This window comes from Hyperolius riggenbachi, chromosome 3, assembly GCF_040937935.1.
Source record: "Hyperolius riggenbachi isolate aHypRig1 chromosome 3, aHypRig1.pri, whole genome shotgun sequence".
Classification (NCBI taxonomy): domain Eukaryota; kingdom Metazoa; phylum Chordata; class Amphibia; order Anura; family Hyperoliidae; genus Hyperolius; species Hyperolius riggenbachi.
This window is the reverse complement of record NC_090648.1, coordinates 145,597,161-145,620,823: the sequence shown is the minus strand read 5'-3', so window position 1 is coordinate 145,620,823 and position 23,663 is coordinate 145,597,161. Positions and strand designations below refer to the sequence as shown.

General features: G+C 45.3%; 1 protein-coding gene across 2 annotated transcripts in view; it reads right to left on the bottom strand.

Annotated features, from left to right (window-relative positions):
* Nucleotides 1-23,663, bottom strand: part of GLCE (glucuronic acid epimerase) — a 128,675-nt gene that overhangs the window by 36,295 nt on the left and 68,717 nt on the right. For both annotated transcript variants that reach the window (XM_068272447.1, XM_068272448.1), the window contains exon 2: nucleotides 3,238-3,806. In XM_068272447.1, the coding sequence (XP_068128548.1) occupies nucleotides 3,238-3,793 (556 nt within the window). In that variant the 5' untranslated portion in view covers nucleotides 3,794-3,806. The remainder of the gene's footprint in view (nucleotides 1-3,237; nucleotides 3,807-23,663) is intronic.

Sequence of the window (23,663 nt, the reverse complement as noted above, 5' to 3'; positions counted from 1 at the left end):
GCTTTATACTTACAGCATAGATGTTATTTAGTATATATGTTACGGCCAGAACCCGAAGTTTGGCCACTTCTAGTTCTGGCCGGCCACTTCGGGTTCTGGCCGGCCAATGCGCGAAGTGGCCGCTGCGCTGCGGCCAATGTTAGAAATGGAATGATTCCTCTGAGGTTAATGTATCTTCTGGCCGCAGCGCAGCGGCCAAACGTATAACAACTTAGTGAATTTATTGCAATTCAGCCGGCGGCAATGTAACAATTCAAGCCGCCGGCTTTTTTTTTTTCTGCCTCTCTCTCTCCTCTTATGGGCAGCCGGCGGGGACATGCGTGTCCCCGGGAGTCGTTCGTGGCGCCAGGGCAGCAGAGCGGGGAGGCTGCAGACATTGCTTCTGCCAGCACCCGCTCTGCAAGAACAGCAGGATTCCCCTGCCGCGACGAACGACTCCGGGGGGACACGCGTGTCCCCGCCGGCGACCCATAGGAGAGCGAGAGAGGCGGGGGGGGGGGGGGGGGGGGAGGAGAGAGAGGCAGAGAAAAAGCCGGCGGCTTGAATTGTTACATTGCCGCCGGCTGAATTGCAATAAATTCACTAAGTTGTTATACGTTTGGCCGCTGCGCTGCGGCCAGAAGATACATTAACCTCAGAGGAATCATTCCATTTCTAACATTGGCCGCAGCGCAGCGGCCACTTCGCGCATTGGCCGGCCAGAACCCGAAGTGGCCGGCCAGAACTAGAAGTGGCCAAACTTCGGGTTCTGGCCGTAACATATATAAGAGATTCCTGTGTACACATCATATATACAGTCACAATCAGATATGTATATCTGACCTTAAAAATACGGGGACTGCTTTATTGAAGCAGCACAAGTAACTAATTTTGATTGGTTTATTTCATTTTTGTGGACTAAGCACAGCTATTACTGTATTTATACTGTATATATACATTACTTTTAATGACTATTATCTGAGAAATAGAACATTTTATCATATCTTCTATTTTAATTACAATTACAAATTCATTAGGAGTCGGAGTCGGTGCATTTTTTCCCGACTCCAGGCACCCAAAATTGCCCGACTCCACGACTCAGACTCCACGACTCCGACTCCACAGCCCTGGTATATACTACAAAACATCTGAATGGGTACCTACAGAGATGTGCACAGCCCCCCAGAGACAAGATACACACCTTGTATCCAAAACCGAAGCTATGCATATGCACTAGTTACAAACATACAAATGGGAGCTGCTGGCCGTAAAATAAACTAACATTTTTTTGTACACAGCAGAGAGAGCAAACACTTCTTATAACATCTGAAAGACTAAATTACATAGGTGTGTAGACCCTACTTATAGACAACATGCACACCTTGCATTCAAACCAGATGCACCAAATGACCATTATTGGACGATGTTAGCTTCCAAAATAGTTTGCATGGTGTGTACTTTGTCTCTGGGAGACTCTGCACATCTCTGTATGTACCCAGAGGGTCCAGTACAGAGTATTTTGCATGCAAGCTATTTTGGAAGCTAACATCCTCCAATAATGGTAATTTGGTGCATCTGGTTTGAATGCAAGATGTGCATGTTGTCTATGAGAAGGCTCTACACACCTCTGCAATTAATCATTCAGATGTAGTTTTTTCTAAGAAGCGAGAAATATACCGCGCGCACACAGTGTGGGTAAATATTACTGTGCGGTTCAGTGTGTGTAGTGTGCGCTCCTAACTGCCGCGAGAACTCCAGTAGCGCAGCAGCTACTACCGTAATTACCATAGTAGCGGTCGCGCTACTGGTGCACCGCAGTCCGCTACAAGCGAATAGCATGGCAGTTAGGAGCGCACGCTACACACACAGGGTAATGGTAACCCATGCTGGGAATGTGTGGTATATTTAGCGCAGATTGATGTATCAAGCCCAATGTGTGGCTGGTACAAAGCTGCCACACTAATAACTAATTTTCAGACAGTTCTTTCTCCCCGTTGACTCACCCAACATGCAGACACTAATTCTTGTCTAGCAGTCCCCAATATTGCCTGCGAATCAGTACCACGTAGGATCCTGGGTCACTTCGATTCATTTCTGCTTTAACAACTGAACAGCAAACTGGACAGCACTCCCCCCTCCCAGAGTTCCCTTGTGATGCCAGTCTCCTGTGGCCTGATACTGTGAGCAGCAAGGCTGACATCAGCAAAACGCTTTTCATGAGTTTTCAGGCACTGGATCATTTACCAACATAATTTCATTTCAAATTATCAGCAGCAACAGTCATTATGCTCAACTTTCCCCACTCCATAATACATCCAGAATACAAAAGAGTTTTATATAGATTCAGCTACTAGACAGAAGCTAGCAGCTACTTTGCTTGTGGCTTGACCTATAGTTACAGCAGCCTGAAGGAGACCAGCCGGACATGGTGATGAGATTAGTTATATGGGTTTTTATGGGAGCAGGTTTACAATTATGTCAAAACACATGGTTTTAGATTTCAACAAATAGTGAGGCAGGTCTCACCACTATCCAGGACGACTGTCCACAGCTCAGTGTTCTCTGGAAGTGATCCATATATGGAATGGGGGAGGGGGGGGGGGGGGGAGAGGGTTGCAATGCTTTCTCATTTCTCATGCAGACAAGGGCTTAACTCTGGGGCTGCAGTCTTCATTAAAAAAGTACCCCTGGATTGGTTTTTAATTAACAAATTTAACTGTGTTATTTCCTCCAGAGCCCCTGCTCTGCTCAGCCGTAATATTTGACTGAGCAGAACGCCGATGATGAGCGGGAAGGAAGTGGCAGTTCTTCCTCCTCTCTGCCCGCCCTAAGCAACACCCCCTTCACTTGATGCTTATGTGCAGGCTTGTGGTGATTGTGCAGGGGACACTATCTTTCTAAGCTTAATCACCACAAGCCCACACACATCGTTCTCCCCTCTGCACGCTGTGTGCAGTGACAGCATTGGGAACTATAAGCGAACGGCGAGTGATGGTGCTGTTACATATGTCACAGCACCACAAACAGAACAGTTAAAAAATATTTTAATTAAAACACAGTTTGGGGTACTTCAATGTAGTTAGAGTACAAGCCCTGAAATATTGCAGTATTTGTTCTCATATTTCATTAAATAATAATATAGGATAGATACTAAAGGATGCAGAGTCCTCAAAACGTTCCCTTCACTGGTTGAGTACAGCAAGCATATTTCTTAGTATGTCGTGAGTTTGTTTAAAGGCTAACCAGATGGTATCTTACCTTCCACCCCGCTGATGCACTTCACGCGATCTCGGACTTCCACATTATATCCCTCGAAAGACATGAAGACTCCATCTGGGTGGTAAGGGCCTCGTTGTGCATATACTTTGGAGTAGCTATGTGAAAACTCAAATCGTTCAAATCCATCGTACTGTGCAAGCTTTCCATATACCTCAAAGTATTTCTCCATCCATGAGAAGAATGGCATGTAGACCTCACTGCCCTCTCTTCTGCACCTGATGGTTTGATCCTCATTGATCACACAGTCAATCTCCTCATACTTCTGTCCTGTGCCTTTGCTGCCCACCAGAGGTGGTGCCTTCTGTTGTTCTTGAGGGGAGGCCTCCTCAGATTTGGGTTGGCCATTAGCAGCATTGCTTTCTGAGGCTGCTGCTCGCTTCTCCAGGCTGTCAGCTCGCACGCCTGGTTGTGGCCCCCATGGCAAGGTAGATGGATGGTCATTGCATTTATTCCACAGTAAAACAGTCACCAAGGTGAAGAGAGAGCAGATAAAAATGAGTGTCTTATAGTTGACACGAGCTGCCAAGCAACGCATGTTCACACCATACCTTAAAGGAAAAGAGAACAAAATTAATATGCATTTCTTATGTTCTTATGGAGACTTCAGAAAAGTATATCTTTAAAAGGGAACCTGAAGCGAAAGGTATATGGAGGCTTCCATATTTATTTCCTGGCAGTCCTGCTGATCTATTTGGCTGTTGTAGTGTATTGAACACACCTAACACAAACATACAGCTAATCCAGTCAGGGGTCAGTCAGAAACACCTGATCTATGGCTGAAAGTATTAGAGGCAGAGAATCAGGAGGCCAGCAAGGCAAATTGCATTGTTTAAAAGATAATGTGGCAACCTTCATATTCCTCTTATCTCAGGTGTGCAAGGTCAGCAAACTACCATTTGCAGTAATTTACAAAGAACATAAGTGGTACCATTTTCATATACACAGTTGTGGCTGAAGTCTATGCAAGATACAGGAATTATGTTAATAAGTGACTTTAAGGGTCTGTACACCTCACAAAAGCATTGTGAAACCCTGCTGGGTAAACAAAATTGTCTGATATTAATATTTAGTACATATTTATAGCGTTAACATCTTCCGAAGCGCTGCACAAAGTCTTGTCACTAACTTTCTCTCACAGGGTCTCACAATCTAATCCCTATATCATATAGTCATATGTCCATCGTAGTCTAGGGTCAATTTTTAGGGGGAAACCAACTAACTTATCTGTAGGTTTTTGGAATGTGGGAGAAAACCAGAGTGCCTGGAGGAAACACTTGGAAATAGGGAGGACATATAAACTCCTTACAGAATTTGAACCAGGGACCCAGTGATGCGAGGGAAGCGTGCTATCCACTGCGCCACCGCGCTGCCCGTATCCAAGCAAATCAGAAATTCCACTGAGGTTAATGTTCACATCATTTCAGTGTGCGGCGAGAAGTAGTAACAGGGTGGAGGGCCGACGGAGCAGTGCAGATGTTAGCTGGTGGGGTGAGTACAAATCCATCGGCCTTGCTTGGACGGATTGAACTGCTTCGTGGGTAACTTGCCAGGTGACCATCGGGGGCTGCTGTACACATGCCAGATTATTGGCAGAGATGGTCATTATGGGCCGCTTCAGAAGACTTTATTCTAGTGTGTGTACAGGCCTTAGAGTCATTTTTTCACTCTCTCTACAGGAGGTGGCCTCCCACTTGTCCCCCCCCCCTCCACACACACACTCCTCTCTCCATAGAACAGAATTAGCTGCTACATGAATTACCAAGTGGAGTGTATCTGCAGAGGTCCTTCCCGGACTAAAATTATTACTAACTAGTGTATATGTAGATTTAATGCATTACAGAAACCTCACATGTTTTTGGACTATTCCACATATGATTTCTGGTGAGAACTCTGTTCTGCAATGGCAGACTCTGGTGAAGGCGACTATCCGTCAGTACTGCACTGTTGCACCGTACGCTTCTGCAAAGTACCAATCTATGTATAGTAAAAGAAACCTGCAGGAACTCACTCGGAACAAAGGACAGGTCAGACGAGACATCACTCAAGTGTACATTGTTTCTGTGTTTTTATACTGATTAATCACCAGTCAGAAAATCAACTCAAATAAGTGACTACACAAAAAGGTTGCCTGTGGGTTAGCTCTACTGTATGCAGTGCATCTGTCTTCTACAGGCACCACAGTTTGGTAGAACTAGTCCCTTCCTTTACAACTGAGTGGTATAAAAACGAAAAATCCCTCAAATCAGCAGGGACAGCCATACTATACAGGAAAAAACAACAACACACAAGTAGATAAATACTTGTTCTACTTACATAACATACGTATTTTATCGTCCAAATTTTGATTTCAGTGAATTTTATATAGTAATGAGAAAACGGTTACAAACATTTCCATCGTTACTGCCTATAACTGATGCCAATCCTGATGTCATTTCCTCCCTTACTCTTTATTTCTCCTAGAAACTGCACATATCTAAGCTTGCATTGTAAACACATGAGTACAGCATAGATGGTATTTCAGCAGCTTCTGCAGAGAGGTGAGGTTTTTTTCCCTTCTCAGCCTCATGTCACACTGAACTGCCCTCAGCCAATTAGTGAGGAGCAGGCTCATGGGAGGGGAGATAACAAGTTTCCCTCTCTACAGCAATGTACCAGGCTGAATGAAGATTCATTACAGCAGAAACACTTATGGTTATATTTGAATGCTTGAAATGCAGCGTCAAGATGTAGACTAGCTAATAAACACAGAGCAGTGGGTACATGGAATTTAATTTTGTGGTTGACAAACCTGCTTTAAAAAGTGTACCCAAGTTGAAACAAATGCAGATATCTGTAAGGTGCCCTAACAATTCATGTCCCCTTACTGCGCCCAGCCTTCCCTCCCTGCTATTGCTGTAGGCCTCAGTCACAGCTGCAACCGTTTCCAGTTGGATCAGGGAGTAAGCTCTGTCCACTGCTCACACAATTGTGGATCACGTTCCCAAACGACTGTGCAGAGCGACATCAGGAGTCCTGGGCATGCACAACTCGGTGACTTATGGAAACGGCGCATACCCAAGACAATCCCGGTGTGGCTGAAACATGCAGCTATGAGGGATCTCACGCACGCACACACACACACACACACACACACACACACACACACACACACACACACACACACACACACACACACACACACACACACACACACACACACACACCTCGCAGAGTATACAGAGCATGTGCCCTTCAGCTTCCCCTGGGGCCAGGAATGGGGGCTACAGTGGCAGCAATGTGAATAAGGGGCAAGGCAGTGCCTGAGGACCTTACAGATGCAGGTAAGCATAGCTTTTAAAATCATCTCATCTTTGTTTTACTTTTCAGTGGACCTGAAATGCACCCTGTATGTATTTAGAGAGTTTAACCTGTCTAATTCCCCCTCATCTGTGCCTTATCACAAGTTGTAATTTGATCCCTCAGCTCTGTCAGCTACCTGCTACGTCAGAGAGGCTAATTGGAAATCACGGGATGTTAATAATATAACATGTCTGCTTCTATGAAAGCAGGAAGTAGACACATTACATATTTATTGCATGATTTGTATCAGCTGTAACAAAGAAATGTTTTCCTGTAAAAGGTGGTTATGCTGATGCATATCTTTTAGAGCAGAGAGGAAGTTCTGAGTTCAGGTCCACTTTAAAGGACACCTGCTGTGAAAACAACATGCAGGTGGACATCTGTATTTGCTTTGCAGTTTTCAGTTGCCAATCTATAAAGTTAATAGTCACAAAACTGCGACAAACAAGCAGCCAGTGGATTCAGATCCCCTGATCGATACACACCTTCTGGGTCGGAGACTCTCAGAACAAAGTCTGGTGATCAGAACAGCCGCCAAGCAAGCAGCATTCTTCAGAAGGAAGGCAGTAATGTCCCCTCATATACGTCCCTCAGTTCAGGTTCCCTTTAAAGCCTCTGTGGCAATGGTATGGCCAGCAGCTGTCACAGTCATGCAGAGATTTGGAGACATAAATGAGCATCTGTCAGTCAGCAGGAAGACAGATTTTCACTAAGCTTGTGGGCTTTGAATGCGATTTCCCTTCTATTTAAAAGGAAGGCTAGTGTCTAGTTTTGGATTTTAAAATTCATGCAGGGGAATAGTTTATGTAACAGGCAAAATTAAACCTTCCCAACAGAGCACATCAAGGTAAAGATTGTGTAGAGAAATCCCTGCGATGATAAAGTTAAGCCAATAGATGCAGCAACAGCTGAGTAAATGCTGTGTGTCAGCAGCAGGATTTCTGGACAGAGGCGATAAGATGGTGAGAGAACTGTGGCTATTAAATCAGTTTCTCGCTGGGCTGTCAGCACAAGACTATCTCCAGCATGCAGCATCATCCGCCCGAATCAGGAAATACACACCTGTTCAACCAGCATTGCTTTCTATAGAGTGCACAGCTACAGGCCTGCCAGCCTCCACATACAATCCGGCACACAATGGAAGTCTATACAGCACACTGCAGCCGACAGATCCCCCTCCCCAGTATTTATTCAATATAGGCATCAACAGATGCCATGCATACCACCTACTCTCTCTGCTAGTGTACACAGCCATGAATATCACAGATCTATAGCACATGTCTCACATTCCAGCATATAGGCTTTGCGCTCTGTGTTTTAAAGCCCAACTAAATCCAGAATGGAACAAGGCAAATTCCCAAAGCAGACAGAGTGATTAGTGTAAATGATAAGTATTGCCTTTGCAAACACAGCTTTCAGACTCAAAACCCAAATGTGTAGCTGTGCTTGTCTGCAGCCGTGTTCCTTGTAGCAGGGAGGTAGTTCAGGAATGTAATAAAAAAGTGCTTCATTTTTACAATAATTATGTATAAATGATTTAGTTAGTGTTTGCCCATTGTAAAAACTTTTAAATCCCTGATTTACATTCTGACATTACATGGTGCCATTTTTACTGTTGGCAGATGATGTAGCTGCTGCATGCTTTTTTGGCAGCTGTAAACCGCTATTTCCCACAATGCAGCAAGGTTCACAGACAGGAAACTGCCAGGAGTACGTACTTTCTTGTGGGAGGGGTTTCACCACAATATCAGCCATACAGCGCCCCCTGATGGTCTGTTTGTGAAAAGGAATAGATTTCTCATGTGAAAGGGGGTATCAGCTACTGATTGGGATAAAGTTCAATTCTTGGTCAGAGTTTCTCTTTAAAGCAAAACAAGCAAAACTGAAACCCAAATTAAACATAGACAATTCTATTAGCAATGAGGATGAAGTGGTTCTAAACAGTGCCAAAGGGAAAAGTGGTGGAGAAAATTAGTTTTTTTCATGGGCCAGATGTACTTGCCTGCTCTCAGGATTACCATATTCAGCATACTCGCACATAAGCTGAATACTGTAGTTACCACTGGGTAACTAGGCAGTGGTGTGTATGGACCTCGTAGCAGTGAACCTAAATCTGCCAGCTGCCTCCCCGGCTGTGTCCGTGCCCCCTCAAAACCCCACAACATAGTGAGCACTGCACTACCTGTGCCTGCTAGCTTTTGGAGCAGAGTGTCATGCCAGCAGTACTGGTGTAGTGTTTGGGGGGGGGAGTGAGGGGGAATATTGTTAGGGCGCAGGCCAAGTCAAGTGACGGCTATTCCTGCTGTCGCTATACTCCCTGGCGTTAAATACTACTCCCTCCGAATTATAGCAACTCTGAGGGTGATGTACTTCGGGGTCTGGTAACCGTCAGAGCTCCGAATTACCGTTGTGCGGAGAGAGCAGCATAGCATTGCAGCTATGACGGTGCTCGCTGCCAGTCACCAAAGTCAACTTATCCGGTGTTCGGAGTAGCTTCATGTGTTTTAAAGGGGTTCTGTAGATCATTAAAAAAAGAGACACTTACCTGGGGCTTCTATCAGCCCTTGCAGCTGTCCTGTCCCGTGCCATCCTATGATCCTCCGTTCCCCGCCGCTTGCCCAATTATTCCTCTGACACGACTGCGGCTGCGTGACCGCGCGTGTGCCGTCTCCGGGAGCTTACTGTGCAGGCACCGTACGAAAAAACCTTGAACTGCTTCTACAAAGTAAGCTCCCGGAGACGCGAGCGGGAGCTAGTTAGACTAATAACGGACCGGTGCGAGGGACAGAGAATCGTAGGAGGACGACGCGGGACATGACAGCTGCAGAAGGCAGACAGAAGCCCCAGGTAAGTAACTTTTTTTTTTTTTTTTAAATGATCCACAGAACCCCTTTAATCACTGCCTCATATCTATGACACCATCTAGTGGTATCTTGAGACACTGGAAGCCTCACGGAACACTGCATCAGTGCTGCTGACATGCTGCTCTGCAAGCCGGCGGACAGTTTACAAATAGATTTCCATTTTTTACCTAAACTAGGCAAACAATGCACATTTTTCCAAAATTTATAAAGGCCAAATCATTTTCAGTGTGGTCATATGACTTGTGACTGGCCTTTTACATTGTGGAGCGGCAAGTGGAAGTATTCTTATTGCAGTAGTTCACTAGGAATTGAAGGATGTTAAGGTCTGTACCCATGATGCAATTTTTCTCAGCATGATGGACAGGCTGTGGGAGAAAGTTCCAAAGGAGAGGGAAAGCTTGTAAGAAGTCCTGGATGCAGGAGGGAGAGAAAGGGACCAAGCTAGGGGACAAGAGGGTCTCCTGGGAGGAGTGAAGGTTCGTGGGTGGATTGGTATCTGGAGATTAATGAGGAAATGAATGAAGGTGACAATTTATGTAGAGCTTTGTGTGATAGCATGAGGCATCTAAACTGGATCCTTTGGGAAATAGGCAGCCAATGGAAATTGGCAGAAAGGGACTGCAACAGATGAGTGGAAAGAGAGGAGGATGAGGCGGGCAGCAGTGTACAGTAGGGAATGGAGAGGTTCCAGTCAGTTTTTTGGTAGAACACAGTGTAGGGTGTGACAGTGGTCAAGACGGAATAGGATTAGAGCATGTACAAGCATTCTGGTAGGCTCCTGCGAAAGGCTAACAACTATATAATTAATGGAATGATCGACAATCGATTTATCAATCATTTCATCGATCTGTTCTGCAGATCGATTCCATTTGAAATGATCTGATTGGTTACATCTTATATCCTGTTTATGGGCCCAATTGTTTTTTTGCGATCGCAATTGTCGGATCAGAAGTTAAACTGTTCACTAAAATCATACTGTTAATGGCCACCTTTAGATGTTAGTTGGTTGAACAAGGCTCTGGCTCTTTGAGCCTAAATGCCTGCAATACACGGGTCGATCCGGCGGCCGATTAGCCGCCGGATCGACTCCCGCCGCGTCCCCGCTCGTCCCTTCCTTATCAGCGCTCGATTCCCTGCAATTGTCCGCCGGCGGGGATCGAGCAGATAATAATCAACTGGCCGGATCAGCTGGTCGATACACGGTACAGAAACGTACCGTTAGAGATTCCAGTTGAGAGACCTTCCAGTCTGTGCTCTCAGCTCCACCCCCTGCTGCAGCCTTTACCATAGCAAGGAAAAAAAAGGAGGGGCGTCAGTCTTCATTCATTCTCCAAAATATCAAACACACGAAGAGTTCAGCTGTCACACACTGATGTCTGTAGCAGCCAGGACTATAGCTTACATTGACTGATGAACTCTCATGTAAAAGTGGACCTGAACTCTTGCACAGATAAGCTAATCTGAAAGCACAGGCTGTCAACCAGGGCTGTGGAGTCAGAACAAAAATCATCCGACTCCAACTTTAATGCTGGGAATAAACGGTTTGATTCTGAGCCATTTAAATGGCTCGACAGAGAATTTCCGACGCGTCCGATCTCCCGCCCGATCGTTTCCGCGCGCGATTCTGCACGGGGGACAATGGAAAAAGACGAGAAAATCGAGCGGAAGATAAGAGAATCGCCCGCGGAAAACGATCAGGTGTGGAACCGAGCGCCAGAATCTTACAGTGTATTCCCAGCATAACTCCTCAGTTTATGAAACCACCGACTCCAACTCCCAACTCCAGGTACCCAAAATGACTCAGACTCCTCGACATCGACTCCTTAGTCTAATACTTACCAGGACTGTGGATTTGGTACAAAAATCATCTGACTCTGACTCCTCGGTCTATGAAACCACCGACTCCAACTCCAGGTACCCAAAATTGCTTCGACTCCACAGCCCTGCTGTTAATATGTCTGCTTCCATGAATCAGGAAGTAGATACAGTGCAGTTTCATTTTAGGATCTGTATCAGCTGTAATAAATGTTTTTTGTTTAAAGGTTATAATACTGTTGTGTATCTTTTAGAACAGAGAGGACGTTCTGAGTCCAGGTCGGCTTTAAATAAAGGATATATTCATTTTGGGAGGGCAAACATTCTCATGTGTCTTCTATGTACAGATTTGGTTGAAAAACCTATAGCAAGTTTACAGACAAATCAGTATAACAAGATAAAAGAGAACAATCAGTTCATAACTGCATTAGTTGAAAGGTAACAATATATAAAAGGAATCCAGTAGCCCCCAGTAAAAGTCACTATTTTTTCCATTTTGAAGCAAAGATCATCATGCACTGAGCCCAGTGTGCAAGACCGACATATCTGTTTGGCACACTGCCTATGTGACTTCCAAATAAAACAGCACAATGTCAGCACATACAGAGCGTATTGCCACCTCACTAGCACTATATACACCCTCAAGCTTTGTGCCAATTACTCTAAGGCTCCCAGAGGCAGCTAACAGGTGTGCAGGTAATACACATAACCCCGAGATCCCACTCCCACACACCCCATCCACATACTGTCCCCACACCCCACGGACACAGATCTCCCACCTACTTACCAGCCTGCAGTCCCACCTCTCTGTTAGCAGCACGCAGCCAAGACTTGAAGACGAGAAGCATTTGCTGTAAATCTTGAGCCCACACACAGCGCTGGCTGCCACTTTCCTCTGTACATTCCTAATCTGAGAGTGGGAGAGCGAGCGACGTTCCACTGTGAATTTTGAATACAAATGCAAACTAATTGGTCTTAGCCCTAATTGAATTCAGATCAGTGTGCAGCCCTACTGATGGCAAAGAGCGCTGTAACTTGCAGAGAGGCAGCCTCAGTCAGGGTACACAGTGCTTGCTTGCTGGAAGCAAGCTGTGCGAGAGACTCAAGGACAAGGGTGCCTGATGACTCTCCTACGTCACAGCATTACATTAACACCTTTAGAACAGAATGCAGCATGTTAAATAGCTGCCAATGTCATCATTATTAAAATGAACCAAGAAGTTCCTTAAAGGGTTGAGAAAGTGCAAAAGGCAAATGATCTTATAGAATGAAAAACATCCGCCAGCCTCTATTTCAGGATCCTATCAGCGCTGAATACAACAAGCCCATTTGCTTCACTGCTTTAACCCTCTGGTGACCAATTATCTGTGGCCTGATAACAAGATTCCTTCTACTCAATAACAGTCTTATGCAGAGTGGAAAGGTGGCCATACATCTATGGATTTTGCAGCCCGATGGGCCATCCAATGATTTTATCAATCAGGTGGAAAATGATGCCGCAACAAGCATGCCCGATTTTCAGTAGAAATCGGTAGACTATCGATCGAGCATGCTGGACAATTTTGTGCTGTGGTGGTTGATCGGGTGCAAAGTTACGGAGGGTGATGACTGACAAATGCGACAGACCCCTGGCCCCCCAAATGTAAATGTGCCCTTCCGGTGCCCGTGCATTCAGATCTCACCTGCACTAACTGCTGTGGGTGTTCAGCTGCTCACTGACATGTTCGCTCCTTCTCCCAAGCGTGTGACACCATCACGTGGTGGCTGTGTGTGACAGTGGCTCACGAGGAAGCAGTGGACGAGCCTGGGAGCAGGTGAACAATTGCAGCAGATGGAACAGGTGAGATTGGCATGTCCGGGCAACGGGAAGGGGGGGGGGGGGGGGACACATTAACATTTGAGGGGACAGCAGCCAGGCGGTGGGAGTCTGCATTCATAAGGCAGATTACCAAAATATTTTATGCTGAAATCGATCGGCAATCAGCCTGTGGATTATGGGAAGCCAGCAGATCTCTCTCTGATCAGATTCCATAGCAGAGAGCTCTGGAGTGTCAGATCACCTCTACCGCATTGTTTTCCTCCTTACCCCTCAGGGTTTATCATGTGCCAGGCATCGTCACTCCACCCTGTTCTGTAGTAGCAGCAGCATGCGTCTGTACTCAACTCTGCCCTGAACTGTCGCCAATCGATTCCTGATCCCTGCAGGTGACAGCACATATCTAAGTTATTCACACACGCAAGAACTAGTTGCTGGATAATGTACTGGTTAAGAGCACAGCCTTTGACATGGAAGACCAAGGAATCCTGGCTAGGGTCAGTACCTATTCAGTAAGGAGTTCAAGGCAAGACTCCCTAACACTGCAGGGTGGCCTCTTAAACGCATCCTTATTGGCTGCAGCTCTTGAGCACTTTGAGTTCGACAGGAGAAAAACGCTATTCAAATGTTCGGATTATTATTATTAAGATGGAACACCATACAAAATATACCCTGAGCCTAGTTAAAAATTCAACATGCTAGACCTTTCAACGACAGCGACCCCTGAGCACACTGCAGCCCTTCTCACCTTGCCCATTTTTCTGTGATAGGTTGGTTCAGTGGCACAGGCAGACAGACAACCATACTGCTCAGGACACACCTACCGGGCTGCTTTAAGAAAAACCTCCCCTCAGCAGTATTTGCAAGGGCAGAAAAATGCCCTGGCAGTTTTTTTCATGCTGTAGTGTTCAGCTACACCTACAGGCACAGCCACAGAACAGGATATGTCGTCAGTTCTCTTCCAAATCACAGGATTGGTAGAAAGAAAAGCATTCGGACAGTGAATTCTATTTTGGATATAGTAAATTTGAGAATTTCACCGTACAGTGGATCATTAGCGCACACTTGTGCATGCACAGTATGGATCCACTCGTCTTTGGTAGTACTCAGGGACTCAAGTACTTCCCAAGCTTGCGAAGAGTCCGGATGGCTTATTGCAACTACCTAGGTGGATTACACCAACGAAGGGCCCGGTGGAGAAACGAGGGGATGCAGAGAGGATTGGGGGGAAATTTTGCAGAGCCTTTCCTCTTTTTAGGTGAATATTTAACTTTTTTTTGTTTTTGTTTTTTTGTCTCATTTCAGGTTATCTTTAAAGAGACTCTGTAACATGAAAAAGATGCCCTGGGGGGTACTCACCTCGGGTAGGGGAAGCCTCCGGATCCTAATGAGGCTTCCCACGCCGTCCTCTGTCCCACGGGGGTCTCGCTGCAGCCCTCTGAACAGCCGGCGACAGGCCCGACTGTAATTTCAATATTTACCTTTGCTGGCTCCAGCGGGGGCGCTGTGGCTGCTTTTCTCTCCGAACTACACGGAAATACCCGATCTCAGTCGGGTCCGCTCTACTGCGCAGGCGCCGGAAACTTGCGCCTGCGCAGTAGAGCAGACCCGACGGCGATCGGGTATTTCTGTGTAGTTCGGAGCCGACAGCCGTCAGAGCGCCTGCGCAGGAGCCAGGAAGGTAAATATTACGTCACGGCTGCACGGAGGGCTGCAGCGAGACCCCCGTGGGACAGAGGACAGCGTGGGAAGCCTCATTAGGATCCGGAGGCTTCCCCCACCCGAGGTGAGTACCCCCCAGGGGATTTTTTGAGGTTACAGATCCTCTTTATATTTGACCATAATTGCCCAATGCTTGTTTCAGGTGGGCGACACTGCTGATGCACGAGAGGTCAGCAGGACTACCAGGAATCTGGGATTAACTGGTATAAACTGGAACTTTAACCAAGGACTGAACTTCATTATAATCAGTAGCTGCTAACCTCTTTCCCACAAGAAAGCTTTACCTTTTCTCAAATCATCAGAGAGGGGTCTGTGTGGCTGTTATTATGGTGTAACCCCTCCCACAGTGTGATGTCATGAGCATGGTTCTGACAGTTTGTGATCTGTGAACCTCATTGCATTGTGGAACATAACAGCTTTTTCCAACTGCCAAGCAAGCAATATCTCCCTCTGAGCATAGAACTCTCAGTAACAAACACTCCATACAGATCACCTGGCAGAACTAAAGCAGTCACTACCAGTGATACCTTTCAGAATGTAAATCAGGGAGAGGAAAGATTTTACAGTGGGCAAACACTGACAATCTATAAGGGCTGGTGCACACCGAGTGGCTTTTTCAGCGTTTCTGCAGCCGCTTGCGGCTGCGGATCCGCTTGGTCAATGTATCTCAATGGGGTGGTGCACACCAGAGCAGGAGGCGTTTTGCAGAAACGAAAAATGCCGGGGTGAGGCATTATTTGGATTGCGGGTGCGTTTCTGCCTCAATGTTAAGTATAGGAAAAATGCAAACCGCTCTGAAAAACGCCTGTTCAGAGCGGTTTTGCCGGCATTTTAGTTACAGAAGCTGTTCAGTAACAGCTTTACTGTAACAATATATGAAATCTACTATACTGAAAACCGCAGCAGCAATCCGCAAAACGCTAGCAAAACGCCATAGAAAAATAAAAAAAGCGTTTCAAAATCTGCTAGCATTTTGCGGATCTACTAGCGGTTTTTGGTGTGAACCGGGCCTAAATGAATATTGTAAAATTTAGGCAATTGTATTCATTATGTTATTTTCACTACAGTTCCTCTTTAAAAAGAAATAAATATGGTAGCCTCCATATCCCGCTCACTTCAGTCATCCTTTAAAGGAGAACTGTAGTGAGAGGGATAAGGAGGCTGCCATATTTATTTCCTTTTAAGCAATACCAGTTGCCTGGCAGCCCTGCAGAGCTATTTGGCTGCAGCAGTGTCTGGTTAACACCAGAATCAAGCATGCAGCTAATCTTGTCAGATCTGTCAGAATTGTCAGAAACACCTGATCTGCTGCATGCTTGTTCAGGGCCTATGGCTGAAAGTATTAGAGGCAGAGGATCAGCAGGATAGCCAGGCAACTGGTATAGCTTAAATGGAAATAAATATGGCAGCCTCCATACACCTCTGTCTACAGTTCTCCTTTAACACATTCCTTCTCTGCAGCACAAATCCACACATCACTTCTCAGGCTGGTCCATAAATGGCAGTAATAGGAATACCCAGCGAGGTAATACTTACCAGTCAGGGATTCTGCACATTCTGAACACCAGAGAGACTGCTTGGTCCATCAGAGCTTGTACAATATAAATAACACAAGAATAGGCAGGCGTCTGTTTGGTGTGCAGAAACTGAATCCAAGGTGTGTTGGCGTATTACAGACTCCATGTATAACAACACAGGCTGTCACCAGCTGGTATCGTCCTCTCTCTCTATACAGCATATGGGCAGAACACAAGAGTGGGCTCATTATTGTGCCTGAAATCCAACACCGGGGGCACAGAGGGCAGCCGTCGGCTGCCAAGCCTATCCAGTAAGGAATCATTTATTGCCATTACCAAAATCGCCTCCGCGTCTCTCACTAGATTCAGGGCTAAAAGATAACATCTGTGCTTTTACTCCATTAACCTGATGAGAATAAAAAACTTCAAACTAAAGAAATACGGTAATATTAGGAGTTAGAAGCTATGCCAAACCCCATCAAATAGCTGCCCAATTTCATAGCCATTCAAGAAAATAAAAAGAACGAAGCACTAGATGAAAAGAGCTGACAGTAAACCCTGTTATAGCCATGTCGGGCTCAAGTACAGGAGCACAACAATCAAATTCATGCCAGCGTGCCAAACCCTCAGCATGGAAAATGGACTTTCCTAGTTACAGAAAGAACAGCTAGATGATGCAAGCTGGAGAAATAGCTTGCAGTTTAAGGATAACTGCCGCTTTAGAGTAAAGAAGTGACATTCTAACAACATGTTTACTGCACTGTGCTGTACTCTAGGGAGAATATCAGCAAACAATGCGCAGCTCTTTGCAGAAAATGCCAGCATAAGGGAGGCTTATAAACAACTGCAGCAAGGAAGAATTGATGGCCTGTCCATAGCTACCAATAGGTTTCTTGCATCCATTTCCTACGATAACTAAAGCTGACTGTTTGCCACAGGGCGAGACCCTTATACTTAACCACTGGGCTAGTGTTTCTCAAACCTGTCCTCATGACTCCCCAACGGTGCACGTTTTGCAGGCAGCCTCACCTATGCACAGGTGGGATAATTAGTGTCTCAGCCAGATGGATTCCATGTAGCTGAGACACTAATTACCCCACCTGTGCATAGCTGAGGTTGCCTGCAAAACATGCACCTTTGGGGAGTCACAAGGACAGGTTTGAGAAACACTGCACTGGGCGACACCTCTTATTTAAAGAAAATCTGTACTAAGAAAAATGGCCCATGGGGGGTACTCACCTCGGCAGGGGGAAGCCTCCGGATCCTATCGAGGCTTCCCCCGTCCTCCTGCGTCCCATGGGGGACCTGCTATGCCCCTCCGAACGTCGGCGATGTAAATATTTACCTTCCCGGTTCCAGCGCAGTAGCAGCGCTCCGAAGTAGGCGGAAATACCCGATCTCAGTCGGGTCCATTTTACTCCGCAGGCGCAAGTCTCCAGCGCCTGCACAGTATAACGAACCCGACAGATCCGGCGCCTGTGCAGTAGAACAGACCCGACTAAGATCGGGTATTTCCGTCTACTTCGGAGCCGAAAGCAGCCACAGCGCCCCCGCTGGAGCCTGGAAAGGTAAATATTAAACAGGCCTATGGATTTGTCGGGCCGGCTTTGAAGGGTTGCAGTGAGACCCCCGTGGGACAGAAGAGGACGGGGGAGGCCTCATTAGGATCCTGAGGCTTCCCCCTCCCGAGGTGAGTACTCCCCAGGGGAAGTTTTCCTTGTTACAGTGTCTCTTTAAAGCAGATCTGAACTCAGAACTTCCTCACTGCTCTAAAAGATAAACAACAGCACAACCTTTAAAGAAAAAAAATATTTGTTACAGCTGATACAAATCCTGCAATAAAATCTGCAGTGAGACTACTTCCTGTGTTCATGGAAGCAGACGTAGGGTTAACGTCCTGTGTTTACAAATTAGCTGCTCTGACGAGACAGCCAGCTGACACAGCTGAGAGACCAAGTAACACTGGTGATTAGTCACAGATTAGGGGGGGGGGGGGGGAGATTAGACAGGCTAAACTCTCGAAATACATACAGGGTGCATTTCTCCGTTTTCTTTCTGCCCTGTGCAAGAGTTCAGGACACTGCAGAGTTATTGCATGAGTTCCCCCAAGCTGTAACAAAGGAATGTTTTTCTTTAAAGGTTATTATGCTGTTGCTCATCTTCTACAGCAGAGAAGGAGTTCTGAGTTTAGGTCTGCTTTAATAGCTAGGCACTCTGTTCTGCATGGAGGAACCCACAAACCATAGGCTACCATGGTATCTTTATATTATTGCTGCTACCCTTTATTTCTATGGCAAGAGCATGTTAGACAGCACTGTACATTACATAGCAAGAAATGCAGGAAAAAAAATGGCTCAGAGGACTCTTCCCAAGTGAGATCTCAATGTAAGCTATGGGGAATTGACTATGCCAAGTTTTCTTGTTGTCATAGTAATTGTCAGGGGCCACAGGGAGACAATGGAAACCGTTCTAAAATCAAAGTCAGAAACAGAAGGGCGGTACTGGGGCACATTAAAGGGAGTCGGGGCTTCACTATGGTCCTCATGCCAAAGGATGGACCAGCCAAATGTAAAATACAGAACTGTTTTCTGTGGTTTACAAGGAACTATTAATATTATTTAGTGCCATTCCCCCTATTAAAGTACACCAGAACTTAGAGGGATATGGACGTTGTCATATTTATCTCCTTTAAAACAATACACGTTGCCTGGCTGTCCTGCTGATCTCTTTGGCTGCAGTAGTGTCTGAATCCCACACTTGAAACAAGCGAGTCAGACTTCAGTCAAACATCTGATCTGCATGCTTGTTCGGGGTCTATGGATAAGAGCACTAGGGACAGATTATCGGCAGAAAAGACAAGCAATTTGAATGGTTTTAAAGGAAATATATAAGCTTCTATTTCCCTCTGCAAACAGCGTGCAAAGGTCTGTTTGCCATGGAAGGAGCTAGCCAATAAAGTAACAAAAGGGGTGCATTTCTGCCTTGAAGACGCTCGGCACACCTCTTGCTGTTAAGTCACTCAGGTGCAGCCTGGTTTTGGATGCGCTGCCATTTCTTCCCATCGTGTACAAAAATATACTTTTTTAAAAGACATCAACACCAGTGACATTTTCCAAGTAAGAAAGCATCAATGATCTTCAAACTGAGCCAAATCAACGCACTTAAGACGGATCAATTGGCTGCAGCCCTTCTAGTCGCAACAATATAGATTTACGGGACATCGTGTTCTCCATTCAGCTAATTTTGGTGAGCACTCGGCTGCCATCAGCTCGCCTCCTCATCCTCCTCCTATGCTGTAAGCAGAGTTGCTCCGGCCCTGCACTGCCCCGTTGCGCCCCACCCAGGTACTTTTTCATGCCACCCGGCTGGGGAAAAAAAAAAAAAAAGTCTGGGGAGAACACTGACAGATAAAGCACATATCCCGCGCATGTACCCATGTCCTAACACACTGCTCCACTCTACTATACAGTGTCCCAAATCTTCTGCAACAGCCAATGCAAGCCTCTGAGCTCTCTGACTGGCTACCAGAAACATGTGACATGCAGGCTTGTGTGAGCCAGTTTAGCCTCTTTCTTTCTGCTTACTTTGACATATTTAAAACAGAGTGTATTGAAAATAAATACAATTAATACAAATTGTTAATATTCATTTATAAATTTAGTCAGTGTTTGTCCATTGTAAAATCTTTCCATACCATTATTTACATTCTGAAATTAAACACAGGTGGCAAATTTTTAGCCCTGTCAGGTGATCTCTGCAGAATGTTTTTTTTTGTTTTTTTGCTGAGTGTTCTGAAGCCAGTAGAAAAAAAAATAATACCAGTCACCCAGAGTGCACCGGAGGGAATAGTCTAAATAGCATATCTAAACAGCCTAGGCTGTGACATCAATCGGAGGGCGGTGCTACATACCAGTATACAGCAATTTTTATTATTTACAGAAATACAAATATGTCCTCCGTTTGTCCTCTGCATGGGCTCAGTACAGGGAGTCCGACATTGCGGCGGGTTGGAGGTTAGTATTGGTAGGCGTTCACAAGTCAGGAACTCCCTGCATTTGGACTAGAACCCCCTCCTCTTTTGGGGGGAGAAAAAAAAAAAGTGAGTCTTATAGTCTAAAAAATACAGTACGATGTCTACCAATTCACTATTATTTACAGATGTCTATATTTTGTGTATACCAATTTCTGTTTTATGTATCACGGGTTTGATTTTTACTTTGTGCAGCAGCACGGGAATATGTTGGCGCTATTATATATGTAAAAGAGCCATGAAGGAGTTAACACAAGGGATAAAACAAGAGAGGAACCAGAAAACAATAAAATGATTAAGCTGGATGAAAACAGGCAAGATGGAATTTACCTCCTCAATGAAAACCCAGCAGGACGTACGGGTCTTAACACATCCTACCATGTTCTTAGCCAGCTGCTACTGGTATGATTGGCTCAGCGTCAAGTCAGAGGAAATCTGCATGCTTACTCGAATTTAAAAGCGCATCTCTACACCACAAATACAAAAGAAAAAAAAATGTAAACCTTGTTTGCAACCTGAACAAAGCCCAGGAAACAGGGAAGCTTGGTCCGGACTACTGAGTGTCATCTCTGAAGATCCCTGCAGTCATTGCCAATAAACAATGACAACTGGACACAAAAATAAATCAATCATCTTTCATGACAACAAAAACAACCCTCTTTAGTTGTAGGCTTTCATTAATAGCGAAGATAACAGATCAAAAGATCAGTTTGAATACAAGGAAGGAGCTCTACATACGTTACCCATCTAATGGAACCTGTCAAACAGAACCTAATAGAATAAGCAATGCAAGAAATATTTGGCATTGCCTGTCCTGTTCGGTCCATATAGAGCAGGGGTCTCAAACTCAATTTACCCGGGGGGCCGCAGGAGGAAAAGTCAGGATGAGGCTGGGCCGCATAAGGGATTTCACAATCGCGGTGCATCGCCGCCTCTGCCCGCCCCTCTCACTCTTCCTTCACAGAAAGGGGCGGGCAGAGGCGGCGATCCGCCGCGATTGACGTCAGGAGGGGAAGAGCTGAAGCTGAAAGCTCTGCCCCTTCCAGGAAATGCCGGCGGATTGCCCCCCGGGCGATTTGGGGGCTCTGCAGCCCTCGTTTTGTGGCGGGGATGCGGCGGATTACTTGGGAGCACTGAAGTGAACTATAACGAAGCCTTTGCCGGCGAGGGCCGCAAATGGCCCGCGGGCCGCGAGTTTGAGACACCCTGATATAGAGGGTTGCCTTTTTGAATAATGATCAAAAGTCTCAATGGCCCTTGCTTTTTCTATGAGATAAATGAAAAAAGTGAGCAGTCTACAAAGGCGTAGGCTAGGTTCACAGTGGGAACTGGGTTTCATTTTTTGTAAAAACAGGAACGCAACAGAACAAAAAAGGTTGCATCGCGAGTTATGCAACTGTTGCATATAGTCAATGAAAAGCATGCTTCACTGCCACTGGTGAAGCGTGTGTTGCGCAGCAACGCACCGTGTGGGGATACTGTAGTTTGTTGGATCACATCACACTGGATGCACTCTGAATGTCACATGGATTTACTATTGCAGTGCGACTTTCTGTGGTAACGTGCCTGTGTTACGTCACACCGCAACGTCCCACTGTGAAATTAGCCTTTGTCCACACAGCACTCCAAACAACTGGCAAGTCTTCTGCAATTCTCCTCCATGCAGACTGCATGGCGGCCCATACATATAAAATCGGGTAAACACTGTTACAGCAGTAAGAACATGGCATGTCAGCCCTCCATTACATTACACCCATAAAGGCTTGTGTGAGTATGAGAGCAATTTTGAACCACTTCAGGACGAGAGCAATTTTCACACATCAGCGCTGATCCCATTCATTCACCAATAACTTTATTACTACTTATCACTCCTAAATGATCTATATATTGTTTTTTTCTGGACAAATTAGGCTTTTAGCGGGTAATACTTTTGTTTAGTAATTACCTTATTTTCTATGAATTTTAAAGGGAAAAATAGAAAAAAAACCCACACTATTTCTCCATTTACATCCAGTTTAGCTTACGATAAACAGTGCTAACTATAAGTTAAACCTACACATTGTATTTGCTTATCCATCCTGGTTATAACAACATGTAGATTATGCTCCTAGTACAATGTATGGTGACAATATTGTATTTGGAAATACAGGTGTCTATTTTCTGTTTTTTGTTTTCTCATTGTATACTATCAATTACAAGACATTATTTGCAAAAATAATAGTAATATACCCTCATGGCATATACGGTATATTTAAAAAGCCAAGTTCCTAATGTAAAAATATATGTTTTTTCTTTTATATTCTGTACCTTTGTTTTAATTTTTATTTTGGGATAGAATATGCAAAGATTTTATTGCTTTTGAATCAGTTGTGACTAAAAAGAATGCACAATACATGGGCCTCAACCTTAAAACTCTTAAACTTTATTCTACTACCTATCACGGTTAAAATGTTACCACATATGTCGCTTGTAGTTTTCCTACAACTTTCCCAAGTGTTTTTAAAATTTTGAAATTTACTTTCTGTTTTGATTGCATTTGTCACTACCTATTCTTCATGTGACATGAATCCAAGCTTTAAGAAGCTCCAAAATGTATTCTACAACTTGTCACGGTTAAAATGATACCACATGTGCCACATTTATTAACAAACTGGTAGAGCACTCTCCACAAATACACATGACGTATATATACACGTCGTGTTGTCATGAAGTGGTTAAAGGACATCTAACCCAAGCAAGACTACCCAAGCACAGAGGTATGTTCCTCCTGGATCCAAATTCCAGGACATCTAACCCAAGCAAGACTACCCAAGCACAGAGGTATGTTCCTGCTGGATCCAAATTCCAGGACATCTAACCTAAGCAAGACTACCCAAGCACAGAGGTATGTTCATGCTGGATCCACATTCCAGGACATCTGACCCAAGCACGACTACCCGAGCACAGAGGTATGTTCATGCTGGATCCACATTCCAGGACATCTGACCCAAGCAAGTCTACCCAAGCACAGAGGTATGTTCATGCTAGATCCACATTCCAGGACATCTGACCCAAGCACGACTACCCGAGCACAGAGGTATGTTCATGCTGGATCCACATTCCAGGACATCTAACCCAAGAAAGACTACCCAAGCACAGAGGTATGTTCATGCTGGATCCACATTCCAGGACATCTAACCCAAGCAAGACTACCCAAGCACAGAGGTATGATCATGCTGGATCCACATTCCAGGACATCTAACCCAAGCAAGACTACCCAAGCACAGAGGTATGTTTATGCTGGATCCGCATTCCACTGTGCA